Source organism: Bactrocera latifrons, unplaced genomic scaffold, assembly GCF_001853355.1.
Source record: "Bactrocera latifrons isolate USDA-ARS-PBARC rearing strain unplaced genomic scaffold, ASM185335v1 scaffold_448, whole genome shotgun sequence".
Taxonomy (NCBI): Eukaryota; Metazoa; Arthropoda; class Insecta; order Diptera; family Tephritidae; genus Bactrocera; species Bactrocera latifrons.
Window position 1 is genome coordinate 128,450 of NW_017537099.1, and position 13,685 is coordinate 142,134.

Consider the following 13,685-nt stretch of genomic DNA (forward strand, 5'->3'; position numbering starts at 1 on the left):
TTAAAAAGTATCACTTTGAACAAAATATTAAAATTTCATTGAAGTGCAAGGTATTAGTATGGCCACAACGAAATTGTGTACATGCAAAATTTACAACTGTGTTGTTTTGTGTACATGCCGGCCATTGTTATGTTGCTGCCCTCTCACAAACGTTCATGTAGTAGGATTCACAACGTCGTTTTCAGTTCACTGTCGTGCTGCTGCAGTCTGTCGCGAGCATTGTGTTCCTCACATAATTCACAAACAGTATTGGTCATATGCTTAGCACATTTCATTATGTTTAGCCAATGTGTATTGAGCCAAAAATTTTGAAATAGAGAAACAAATGTTTCCTTTCAAGGTTATTTGTTTACTAATTGAAACTAATTAAGGCATATGGTAATTTGTATGATATTCCTGACTGCTGCCTTTGGGATGTATATTTCATAAAAGCTATAGTACTAAAACCTACTGGAACCGAAATTTTGAGACACCGACATGGTTCCCATTTATTTCAAAAAAATAATCTGTTTCGGATTTTTTGAATGTTTTAAAAAAAGTTTTGTTTTGAACAATGAATTCTCAAATGTTATCAACAATCTATTACTATTTATTAGAGCTTGAACGCAGTACAAATTAAATTTACAGTGATGGCCTTATTAGTAGAGACAGTAACTTCGCTTTCAAAAGTTCAACATTTAATGGAGTTTTTAACTTTATTTTATATTGATATTACAGATTTTATAATAATTTTTCGATATTGTTGTGTTGTGGAATCTGATTCAAACCGTTCAAAAAAAGTAGTAGGTGTCATGAATTCAAATTTTTATTCTACAATAGAACTTTTCTCACATATTTTGAGGTATATCGTGGAGTATATAAACAGTTCTTTTCGGAATTTTTTGATGACATGTGTCGGAGAAATTGCTGGGTGAATGAGATTTGTTTTTTCAATGGCGGACACGATTTCTCATATTTGGATCATCTGAAACTCAAAAGCCCAATTTATTCTTAAAAACTGCATGAATAGTTATCGTCCCTATTAGAATCATGAAAAAAACTCCATGTTTTTTACATAAATTTTGTCATAACATAAGGGCCGGATTTAAATTTTTGCCGCCCCGTCACTGAAATTTCCCTCAGAATTATTTAGATATGATGTTATGTTTTTAAAAAATTAAAATAGTTAACGTATTGCAAATAATTTATTATATATATGACACTTCAGTATAATATAAAAAATATAGGTTATTGTTCTTAAAACTACAAACTTTGCCCTGAGATTGACTAATAATTGTATTAAAATAATTTTTTTCACAGACAAACACGCCTGACTTTTTGAATTGCAAAATTGGTCGATTAAAGCTTCACAATCTAAACGTTGAAGTACATCTGATTCGATGCATAGAATATCTAAGCTATTGAGTCTATTTGCACTCATTGCAGAACGTAAGTAGTTTTTAACTCTTTTCAAACAAGAAAACGATCGTTCTACGCTACAGTTCGTTACAGCTAAAGTAATAAATATTCGATATGCGATTTCTACGTTCGGAAACTCTGTATAAAGGTCGTTTGCAAGCAAAAGTTTCAGAATATCGGAAGGTGAATTTTGTTCCATCTTGTTTTCAGTGCAATAAGCATGGAAGTGCACAAATTCGTAATCCAATGAGGACTCAAGATCTGAAGAATAAACATTTCGTAAACGTTTAGCTCAGTTACGAATCTCTTTATTATCCAAATTGTCAAATTCAATAATAACTGAAAACTTTTCATGAATCTTTTCATATGCAACACATCTTTTTCGCAATTCAGAATCTAGATTGTCAAGAATGAAAAGTGTTGACTCTAAAGTGGGCTCGACCTGACGCATACCGTAATTCATCAGCATGTAATTTTCTCTTTCTTTTTCTAGAAACTGTCGTTTTATATTCTTTTATCTCTGAAATATTTAAAGCAGTTTTTTCATAGATTTCGAATTAATTTCTCGTATCAGCAACAACTTTGATGAAACCACGATAATCGTCGATCACGTCAGCAATGCTACAATCACTTTCTTTCTTCGACTAACAGCATTGAATCGTGAGAGTAAAAAATGCCAAAGTATCTGCATAATTCCTGTTTCAAGTCGCTCCAATTGAATACGTAAACCTTTAGCTTCTGGTCTTGTAATTGCATTTTCTTCCATATTTTCTTCAATAATAATCAAAGTCTCGATTATTTCGTCAAAATGTTGATTAAGTATATGAACAGCTTCATAACGAGCTGACCATCAGGTTGCAGATAGAGATTGTAACGCAATTCTTTTTCCAGTATGAAATTGTAAAACTACCCAGCGGTGCGTCGATGCAGTAAAGAAGTTGTGTAAAGTTTGTACAGTATTAAAGATAGAAGCAGCTTCTGGCGCGCATTCTATTGCGTGAATAAATGCCTGATTGCATTGTTGATGACTGACTTCGACAGTCGGTGAGATCAAGATCAAAAAACTCGAGAATCGATAATACAGCAACTAGCAAATCTTCAGCTTTATGTCCAGAATTTTGAATGAACATCAGAAAACGTTCAACAATCCTTCCATCTTTTCGCACGTATCTGATAACAAACGAAAGTCGACATGAGATATATCAAGTGTGGAATCTACAATAATCGCATAATATTTCGCTGATTTGACTTCTTGAACTATGATAGAAGATACTTTTTATAATGGGTGAAAAGAAGCAAGAAATTCAATCAGCATTACAAAATTTCCATTATTTGGTGACCCAAACTTTTCATCACTTCCTCGGAATGGAAGTCCTCCAGAAGCTAAGGCTTTAGTAGCAGCGACTACTCTTCATTATCTTCTATATTTATAGCTGTATCTTGAAGTTCGCTTCCATGATGGATATTCTGTGGCAACGAAGAACTACGACTTATCAGCATTATGACTCGCAGACGGAGTTTGTTTTGAAGTTAAAGTAGAACATGCATCATTACCTGTCAAAATTTACTATTATTCTCTTGACCTAATAATACCAATAAATAATAAATATACATTACACATATCGACAAATATTATACTTGGAAAAATATGGAACTTTAAATGATTGTCGCGACAAACCTTCATAATCTAAATTCGTAAAATCTCTATTATTAGATTTTGATTTTTTTATAACACGTTCTTTTTTCGGGAAAAACCATCTAGCTTAAGAGTTTTACTTAAAACTTCTGGTTCTTTTTTACTTTTGTCCAAAGCGCGCTTTCGATACTCAGATCCACTCAATTTTTTGCGTCCATCAGCCATGATTGACATTGTATATTTGTATATTTATGCTCAAAATCAGTGGGGTTCTTTAGATCGTTCGTTTGTGTTTTCGGCACAGTTCGCATTTTCTACCAACGAATATGTAAGCGAATATTCCTTAACATCGAAAATAGCATAGCTTTTCTCATTTAACACTGAAAATGCTCAGTTCTGTTATTTTCCTGTCCCTGATGTTAAGTGGTGAAACACGCTCATCCAAAACAGTAAATATTCCAAAATTTAAATATCCGTAAATTTTCGACATCGTGAATCTTCTCTATAAATATAAGTTCTCTGCTATTATTTTTATAAAATAATTTCGATATTTCACATCTGCCAGCTGTCAACTGACAGATCACTTTTGTTTCTACTTTCCAAATTTTGCCGGCCTAGAAAATTTGACGCCCTAGGCACTAGCCCCGACTGCCCATAGTGTAACTCCACCACTGCATAACATTGTAAATAAATTATAAAAAATTATAGGGACGATAGCCAAGCATTTAGTGAACATTAAAAACAAAAATTTAGGCAAATCGGTTAGTAGTTCGGCCGAAATCATGTCCGTCAGTTTAAAAAGTATGTTTTGAGAAAAAGGCGTTTAAAGTTTGAGGTACTGAAAAAGCATAATAAATTGACATACCCCTAATTATTATTCTTGGGCCTTTTTCGAAACCTTCCAATGGTAAAGTGGGTTTCTCTATTAATTCTAAGGGTAAGGGAACAGCAAATGCAAAAAAAAAATATTTTTTTTGAAAAGATTACCCTACTGACCGTTTAAAATCTTTCTTTAATTCGGAAGTCATTTAAAACTTTAATAGGATTGCTTCATTTGCAAGTCCCATTTGTAACCAGCTGATTCGAATATTGATTTTGCGTATGTTCGAAAAGACGAAAATCCAAACAGATTCTGTGACACCATTGAAAATTAGAATTGGTTTGCAATTCTGACAGCTGAGCAATTCTGTCTTGGATTCCACAACACCCCTGATTAAATATTGTTATTGCTTTAAATGCTAGCGATAAATATCGAAATATTTACCTTCGGCTACAAAGCTTCACTGCTCTTTTGAATTAATAGAGTACCTTCATTATAAGAAACTAATCTGTATACCTATTCTAAACCAGCTCATCGGATTTTTTTTTTCTAAAGCCACTGGTAATCTGTTCAAATACATCAAGACTTAGGACAAGCTAGTCTAACAGGCTACTTTATTTTGCAGAGACCCATGCATTGGAGTATTTATCCTCCATAAATATTGTATATGAGAGATATGATGTATGAAGAGGACATAATTCTTCAGAAAAAGGCTTCATTTTGCTCATTAAAGTACATCGTTGTAGAAAGTTTCGTCAATGCGCTCTGTTATACGAGGTATTGGATCCTGCCCAATCCCTATATAAGGCTGTACATATATGTCGAAAATTACTAAAAGTTCGATGATTCACTAAATAATACATCATTAGGACTAAATTTCAGAACTTATATTGCATGGAAAGAAAACGGAACCAACTTTTACATATTTATGTGAGTTCCTATATCACTGGAACTAATCGACCAATTTTATTTTTAGTATTTCTTCTTGCCTCTAAAAATTGTCTAAATCGGATTATAATTTTTGAAGGCCACAAAAATCGAATATCGAATGATTTTTTACCGAAAATATCGGTTAACATACAGAGAGAGTATTTTTATGATAAAATTGGGTAAATCGGGGTAATACTTCAATACTCAGAAAGCATCTATTTCTGGTTATGTTATGTCGCAATGCCATAATTGGATAAAATCAGCTTAACATATCCCCTACCTCTCATACCTTAGCAAAATTATCTGAACATATGTTCTTATGTATGTATATCAGAGCCTTTCTTTGTCCTTAAGCCACCCCATATATTTATTTTCGGCTTTCCTTGATTTTCGACGACATTAACTTTAAACCATTTAGGTTGGTCAAATTGGAAGATACCTTAATGAAATTAAATAGAAAGGTTTCCTTTAAAATTATATGGTTTAGCGCTGAATATAAAGGAAATCGGTCAAACATTGGTGAAACCTTATATCTCAAATATAATGTAAGTATAGTGTTTTTATATATTATAGAAATGTTTCAAGAATGAACAGCGAAATTAAGAAAAACATAAATAAATTTTTTTTGGGGTTATACGAAAACTTTGACAGCGCTAAGAAAAGACTCTCCACTCCTGTAGTTATTTCGGATTTCGTCGTGGATGAAACCTCAAAATAAAAAAAATACTCGTTAAACTAATACGTCTAGTTTAACGAGTATTTCGATATACGATTAAATCAAAAATAATGTGCCGCGAACCAAAAATAGATAATCAATACTCAATCGGCTCAATACTTCCTCTAGCCTCCAAATAGCTAATAATCGAATTTCAAACTTGCGGTTGAATTTATAGCAAATATTGGATCGTCGAAAAAGGCTTTTCGTATTTCTATTAAAATTTCAATTTATTTATTTATTTACATATATATACAATAATAAATAAATAAAGAAATATGGACAATTTGGTCGACCAATTTTTGCCATTATTCCATCAGTGTAAATCGAAATTTAAAATTTCCGTGTTGTGCTACACGAACTGATATATCATCGTCTGCGTAAATTCACAAACTTCATTGGCGGCAGTATTCCTTTTTTATACAAAAATTTCAAAATATAGCGAATTTCTTCATTGTTTTCGCTAATTTTTGAACAGCTGCATATTTTTTCAACTTCCCCTAATTTAGGTAAATGAAGCATAAAATGTCACCTTTCCAACACTATATGGTATGACATAATATAATTAGTATCATTGGAGATATACGACTGCAACGACATCTATTGACAAAATACGAAAAGACTTTTTCGGCTACCTTTTATATCGGACAATAAGTAAGACATGCTTGCATATTTAAGTGAACGCGTACTATTGGAATATATGTACATACATAAGTATTGTGCTTAATTTGAAGCTGGGGGTGTGATATTTTATTGAATTTAAGTATATTTCTTTGAAATAATGTGGTTTAGCTTTGCTATGGCTAAGGTATTGTATTATATTTAAAATTGTTCTATTATAAGTCATTCAATAGAGTGAAGGATATTTATGAATAATAACGGAAACGTTATAACCGGTATACAAAACCATGGGTTCAGTCTTGAGATTACTTCGAAATTTGTAAATGATTGATACAGATTTTCTTTGAGTTGCTTTTAAGGACAAATAAATACAAGATGTTTAATGAACAAATTGGATATTTCCAAAGTTGTTAGTGATGGGAATTACCAGTCACGTTTTCTCCAGAGTAAACACTTACACTACTGAGTAAATTTTAGTAACATTTTACACATTGTCTCATTTTGATCCAACTAGGATACTTTATACCTCAATTATTTTAAAAGTCAAAACAATTCTTAATTTCTTTTTTATATTTTTTTATTATATTTTTTTTATTATATATTTTCAATAAAAAACCGAATGGAAATGTAAATGTTTTTGCCATTGACAAATATTTGTATCAATCATTTTCAAAATGACAACCTATGTACAATCTCTTGGACTTTTATATCTGCAATAAAGTTTTCACTGTATCAAATAGTTTATTAAATAGTATAGTGAGAATAAATTTCCTTTTTTAGTAATTCATGACTTACTAAGGAATATTCGTCTATCAAAATAAAATATTTTTATAATAACAAAACAGTGTAAATAAAGGTAAATTATATACTATATACAACATACAATATATTGTATATATGCATATTACTTGCACAACAATAACGATAATACGATTAATATCTCAATATAATTAATAGTTATAATAAGTTTGCTCTTTCCGAAGCTGTTCATATGTATATTTAGAAATGGCGGCTCATAATACGATCCAGATCATTCCAACTGCAGGAGTAGTCAATTTGCAGAAGTCCCTTTTTACTCAACCCGAATTTATGTCCGTAAATTCCATTGTAGAGTGAAGAGGACGGTCTTGTGCTGCTGTAAATAGAACTTCCTTTATTGCTGCACTCTCCGGTACCACTGTATAAATTATATACAGGTTGTGGAGAGCCATAGATCATAGAGCAATCATAACAATCAGAAACGCTACAATGTGGTAGAGTTTCATAAGGAGTGGAGTAATCATGCGAGAAGGTTGATGGTGGAAGTGAGGGAGGCGCTGGGAACTGCAATTGTGGTGAAGGTCGGCCATATGATGGTAATGTTAGGGCAGAAGTTTTGTTCGAAGTTATTGACGGTGCTTGATAATATCCTTCTCCAATAGAGCTATCCAACTCCGTGGAAGATGATGATGAAACGCCTGCAAATATATGAAATCGGGAATAATTTTTAATCTTCAATATACAATTTCTATCGGAATAAAATTAACATAAGTATATACAAATCAATTGTTTCAATCACACTCACCCCCATAACCATTGTATGCATCCTCTTCGGTTTCTAGATTCATCATAACGCGCGACATATAATCTTCGTATTTGCCACGACCAACACCCAAAAGTTCACTTCGAGTATCTTCATACCGATATGGACGTAACATTTGTTTTGATGATGTGCAACAACGCAGCTGACATGACTGGTTCCAATGGGAACGACGTGGATTTCGTGGCATAGTTTTGGCCATGCGCTTTTGTTGTACCACCGGTATCTCCTCATGCATTTTTGGCCGTGAACTATTATAGGGGCAAATCGGCAACGATGTTTCATAGTAAGGCTCAGGGAAACTACGTTCTGGCGTTGAATCCAACTTTCTGTTATGGGATATTTATCTATAAATGTGCACAAATTAAGAACATTTTGTCCAAATACTTTCTGACATAGTCGTAATTCTCCAAATCCCACGGATCCACATAACAGCGCTCCGACGGCAAGAGGGTTGTGCCATAAATGTCTTCCGTATTATCAATAGTATAGTAAGGTGACTCTGAGACCTCTTCATAGCTTCCTCGACATGGTTCTGGTAGTGGCAGTTTAGGACCACGACGACGAGGTGTGGTATAACTGCGCCCTCGCATTTTTCACAATAGCTGAGGGATTGTATACTCTGATGAAATCTATAAAAGAAGAATCATGTTATACCTGCGGTGAAAAAGTCTGTCAACAGCAATAAAAAGTATTAATGAATATAATAAAGATAAAGATGAAAGGATATTATTGTTTCAAATCGCCATCGTTAATTCAAAATCCATTTATATTTATCTATAACTAAATTGATACTTATCAGTCAAATCGTACCATTTTAGGCAGGCAATGTCAGTATAAAAATATTTATTTATTTATTAGGAGAAATATACAAAGTAGTATTAAACATAATTTAAGAAAAGAGAGTAGGAGTTATTAAAGTCATCGACTCTGAACAAACAAATATCTTAGGTTACCAACTAAATATAAAGTTATATTTTATTTTGTGGGTAACAATCAGTAATAAAATTAAAAATACTCATAATATTTGTAAACGAAGGAGTTTTTAACAATTCTTGATAATTTGGCACAAAATTGTGCTTTTGCCTAATACTCGCTAAAGCCGAACATTCGTTAAAGATGTGATGAAGTGATAGCGTGCTTGCGCAGAGAGGGCAAGATGGTTTTACTTTACCAGTAAGAAGGTGCTGACGTGCGAGTTGTGTGTGCCCAATCCTTAGTCGTGTGAAGATGATAGCTTGTAGGCGAGATATATTCCCAGGATATAAAACTTTTGTCCTTGTGGGGTTGAAGGTAGAGTACCGATGGTGAAAACGTTTCCATTCCGTGTATTTAATTTCGTGAACGTAGCGGTCCAGCATATTATAGAGGTCGTTTCTGTCGTGTGGCTCATATTGTAGGGTTGGTTGCGAATGTTACAAACAGCAGATAGACAAGAAAAGCTATTCGAGCAAATAACAAATTTGCCTTTGCTATGTATCGCATATTCAAGTGCTTTGAAAACGGCAAAAGCCTCGGCTGTAAATATCGACGAGTAACAAGGAAGAATCCCGCCTGTAATAACTTCTCCATTTGGTTTGGTGAGAGCAAAAGCTGTGCTTATCGCTTGGGACCCGTCTGTGTAAATTGCAGTCCAATTGCTTTCTTCATAGGTTTTCATTAACTCTAAGAAGTATTTCTGAAATACTAAATTAATGGTATTGCTCTTTTTGAAGGAGAGAGGGAACATGTTATTAGTTTCTTTTTTTAACAACCACTCCGACTGTTTGTTGACCCTCTTGTACTTTGGAGGCGGATATATGTTTAAATCCTATCCGTATTTTATACAACGGCGTTAAGTGAATTTTAGCCTGCAGTTCCGTTTATGTGGTGACGCGTAAATTACGGTTTAATGTAAGCTGGCATTTGGAGAGTATATCAGTTTTGGAATTAGTTGCATCGTTCGTTCCAATACCCTTTCCCTTCATGTTGGTAGGCCACATTCCACCAAGATGCACTTAATAGGAGATGTAGGGGAAGCGTTTATACTCCGACGGCTCACTTCATGGTAAGGAGGTTCCAAAAGTTTCAAATTAGAGTTTGCGCACCATCCAAAAATATTTAAACCGTATTCGATTTTAGCGAGTATTAAAGCTCTTGTAGCGTTTATTAGAGAGTTGGGATGAATAAAAGATCTTTTACTAGTTAAATATTTAATTATGTGTCGTCTTTTTGTTAAGTTATTTCTTAGGTTAAGACATTGATACCGAAAATGAAATCTTTTATCATAATATACTCCTAAAATATTTAAATTGCTTACGGATTCTATTACAATATTTTCAAAAACTAATTGTGGATATATATTTACATTTTGTGTTTTTACAAATATGAAGTAATTTACATTTTGGAAAGGAAATTGTTCCACCAGATTTCATGCCCCATTTCTTAAACTTAGTATTTTCTTAAAAATATTGTTGGCAGTTTGGGGATCTTTTATATTGCAGTAAATAATAGCGTCGTCCGCGTACATAGTAAGTTTAATACCTTTAGTTTTAAGGCATATCTCAGTTAATTTATCAAAAGGTATAATAGAAGGCATCACCGATAGTGGCGCGCCTTGCGGTATACCATTTTTGAGAGGATTCAAACTGGATAGAACATTGTTTATGCGAAACTGAAATTTTCTTAGGATCATAAAAGCTTTTACTATTCTAAAAACTTTTGGACCTGCCTTCCCAGCTGCTAATTGGCTTAGCACTGCATGAGTTCCTATGCGGTCAATATCTCTCTCGAAATCAGCGACCAGGATAGTGGCATGGTTTTTGGTGAAGAGAGTGTCAGATACATAGTGTTGGAGTTGAATAAGTGAATCCATTGTACTGTGCTGATGTTTGAAAGCCGTTTGGTTGTGATTTATAAAATTATTTTTTGTAAGAAACCATGAAAGTCGCCTAGCAATAATTTTTTAAGCAGGATAACAAGGAAATTGGTCTGTAAGAAGTAGTTATATTTTTTTTTTGGTTTAATAATTGGGATAATGGTGGCTATCCGCCAGTTTTGTGGGTAGGCAGAGTAGTCTTTCTTTAGCATTGGTAGGTAGTTCGAAAGCATCGGGTAGGATACCCTATCAATGCCTGGTGTTTTGCCTTAAGCATTTTGTAATGCAGATTCTAGTTCGCGGAAAGTAATATCGCACTCTAAGCTTCTTGCTGATGAGGAGAGATCTTTTGGTGTATAGGTGGCAGATATCCAATGTTGTCGGCGATATATTCTGCAGAAAAACTACTATCTTGCGAATATGTAGACCAAATATTGGCGAAGGTTCCCGCAATATCTGCGGAATTCGCCAAATATTATGATTTGTATTAATGAAATTAATACGGTAATGAGGGATTCCAGTCAAACGTTTAATGCCTGACAATATCTTTTTGGTAGTTGACGCAGGAGAGATTTTGGCAGTGAATACTTCAAAACTTTTCCTTTTAGCCGTCTTTACAGCTCTTTTAAAGAGGGCGTTTACTTTTTTATAATTATTCAGATTATTATCAGATATTGATATCTTGAAAGTATTCCAGTATTCATTTTTTTTTTTGTTTGTCACGCATATGACCAAGATCTTTATTTCACCAAATCGGAAAAACTTTAGAAGACTTGCGTTTGGTTTGAGGAATCGATTTATTTGCCGCAAAACGAATCAGTTTTGTGAATGCAGATGTGGCTTGGTTGATATTGTTGATTGGAGTGGTGGGTAAACTTTTTAAAATTTCTCTTTGAAATATATTCCAGTTTGCGCGTGAAGTAATAAATTTTGGAAGATGCTTATATTTTTCAAAGTGGAAACTTGTTTGAAGTAAGATCAATAGGAAAGTGGTCACTACCTCTGAGAATAGAGGAAGCTTCCCAATTGATTCTGGGGGAGAGCTGGGGAGAGGATAGGGAAAGGTCGACGCTCGTTAGGGAAGAGTGGGTAGAAAAATGTGTGGTTGCGCCATTGCTAAGAATAATTAGGTTGCTGTTCAATGAAAAATTCTCTATGATTGCACCCCTTGTGTTAGATTTTCGGGAACCCCAAAGTGTATTCCGCGCGTTGAAGTCCCCAGTCCAGAAAACCGGTGGGGGTAGTTGGGTAAGTAAATCTTTCAAATCAGTTTCGTTAAAAACTTGCTGGGGTGGTATATACGTATTAATGATAGCAAAGCTAAAATTTAAGTTGATTTAAGAACTATTGTTGGTAGTGTGGAATTTAAAACGATAATTTCATGTGGTATGATTTTTTTTATTAAAATGCAAACGTCTTGCTTATTGCTTCGGATATTATGTAAATTCGAAAAATAACCGCTGTATTGCCTAGGAGAGGAAATGTTGTTACTGGGAGTAACTGAGATATGTGTTACTTGAATACAAATAACATCTGGGTTTTGTTCTTTTATGAGCAATAAGAGTTCATCATAATTGTTGTTGTACCCGTTTATGTTCCACTGGATGATTTTAAGCGTCATTAATAAGACAGCGAGCAAACATATTTTGTTTATCTGTATATAGTATGTTCAGATATCGTTTGTATTAAATTTCATCTTCGGATGTATTTAATACTTGAGTGATAGAGAGTACTTGAGAAAGGGATGGAAGATTTTCGAAAGGTAGGGATTGGAATTGAGAAGACGGAGAGAATGGTGGGTTTGTTTGGTATGGTGAAGTCGATTGAGTGGATGGCTTGTATTTAGAAAGAGGTGGGGTATTATTAGTGGTGAGGTTAGTGGTGAARTCATTACAGACAGAGAGTCTTGGTGGACTATCAGAGTTAATGGAGCAGCGAGAGAGGTTAGTTCCGTTTGTCCGTAGAGGCGTTGAAATGTTCATTTCTAATGCTTGAGTGGATTCCAATATTGGTTTGCTGTAAAGGAGAAATACTTGTAGATTGAGTGCTATTTTTGGTGATTTTTGGTGAATTTGATCTTTAAGTGTTGCTGTGAGAACTAACTTTGTTAGTGTTTATGGTGGTGAAAGAGTCAACGTTAGTGTTTGTTGTTTCGATATTTTCGTTGGAATTGGACGCTATTGAAGCATATGTGTTATTGGATAGAAAAGCAGGTGTTGTTGTTCTTTATGAATTTTTACTGCTTCGCGCATTGAACATTTGATTATTGTTTTAATTTTTATTATCTCTTTTGCTTGTAAAAATGTGGTACAGTCTTTAGAGGATGATGCGTGTTGTTGGAAGCAATGGATGCAAAAAATGCGTTCGCAATCCGATGGAGCATGGGGAGGGAGTGAACAATTCACACAAAGGGGCGCTTTGCTGTATGATCAAGAAGTTGACAATTTTTGCAGCGCATTGGCGAAGGAATATATTGACGTACCAAAAGTTTGCACCAGGCAACGTCAATTTTATTTGGTAACTTGTAGAGGTTGAAGGTTAGTAATAAAACCCCGAGGGGTGCGGGTTTCCTTCAATAAACTTATTAAATTTAAATACTGACACGACGCCATGAGAGCTGAGCTCCTTTATTATCTCCTCCTCTGAAACGTTGTTTAGAAATGGAGAAAATATCGTCCCTTTTACTTGGTTCAGAGACTCATGTAGAGTGCCTGATATTGAACATATGTTGGTTCTTTTACTTTCAGAATTTTTTTTGCAATATCGTTATTCTTGACAAGCATAATTAGTAGTCCATCTTGAAGGGTAGATATGGATAAGTAATTTGCTTAATGGCACGATAAATAACACAGCAGGAGTAGTAGGAAAGAGGTTTGATCGAGTCAGTAGCTTCCATCACTACGAATTGGGGGTCGTCAACTTTTATATCTGGGAGTTTTCGAAAATCCATAACCGAAACACTTTTACCAGTTTTACGTTTTTTTTACCAGGTCGAATTTTTTATCGAATACGGCGAAACGATTCGCCTAGATAATTTGAGGCCCAGGGGCCATTTTGTACTAGAAACACTGATCCGCACTTTTTAATAAGATTCTGCGCGAGTTATTTTCTTTATTTATGAATATATTT

The 13,685-nt window shown here is 34.1% G+C and overlaps 1 protein-coding gene and 1 long non-coding RNA gene across 5 annotated transcripts in view; one reads left to right on the top strand and one right to left on the bottom strand.

The window, feature by feature from the left end:
- Positions 1-1,310: 1,310 nt before the first annotated feature.
- Positions 1,311-2,938, top strand: LOC108973004. The gene is made up of 4 exons (XR_001993692.1): positions 1,311-1,428; positions 1,492-1,867; positions 1,948-2,217; positions 2,290-2,938. It is a non-coding gene; the product is annotated as an uncharacterized LOC108973004 (long non-coding RNA).
- A 4,154-nt stretch (positions 2,939-7,092) lies between these two features.
- Positions 7,093-13,685, bottom strand: part of LOC108973006 — a 19,992-nt gene continuing 13,399 nt past the window's right edge. For all 4 annotated transcript variants that reach the window (XM_018939992.1, XM_018939993.1, XM_018939994.1 and 1 more), the window contains 3 exons: positions 8,087-8,331; positions 7,685-8,028; positions 7,093-7,577 (listed from right to left, as the gene is read on the bottom strand). In XM_018939992.1, coding sequence (XP_018795537.1) covers positions 7,120-7,577; positions 7,685-8,028; positions 8,087-8,292 — 1,008 coding nt within the window. In that variant the 5' untranslated portion in view covers positions 8,293-8,331 and the 3' untranslated portion in view covers positions 7,093-7,119. The remainder of the gene's footprint in view (positions 7,578-7,684; positions 8,029-8,086; positions 8,332-13,685) is intronic.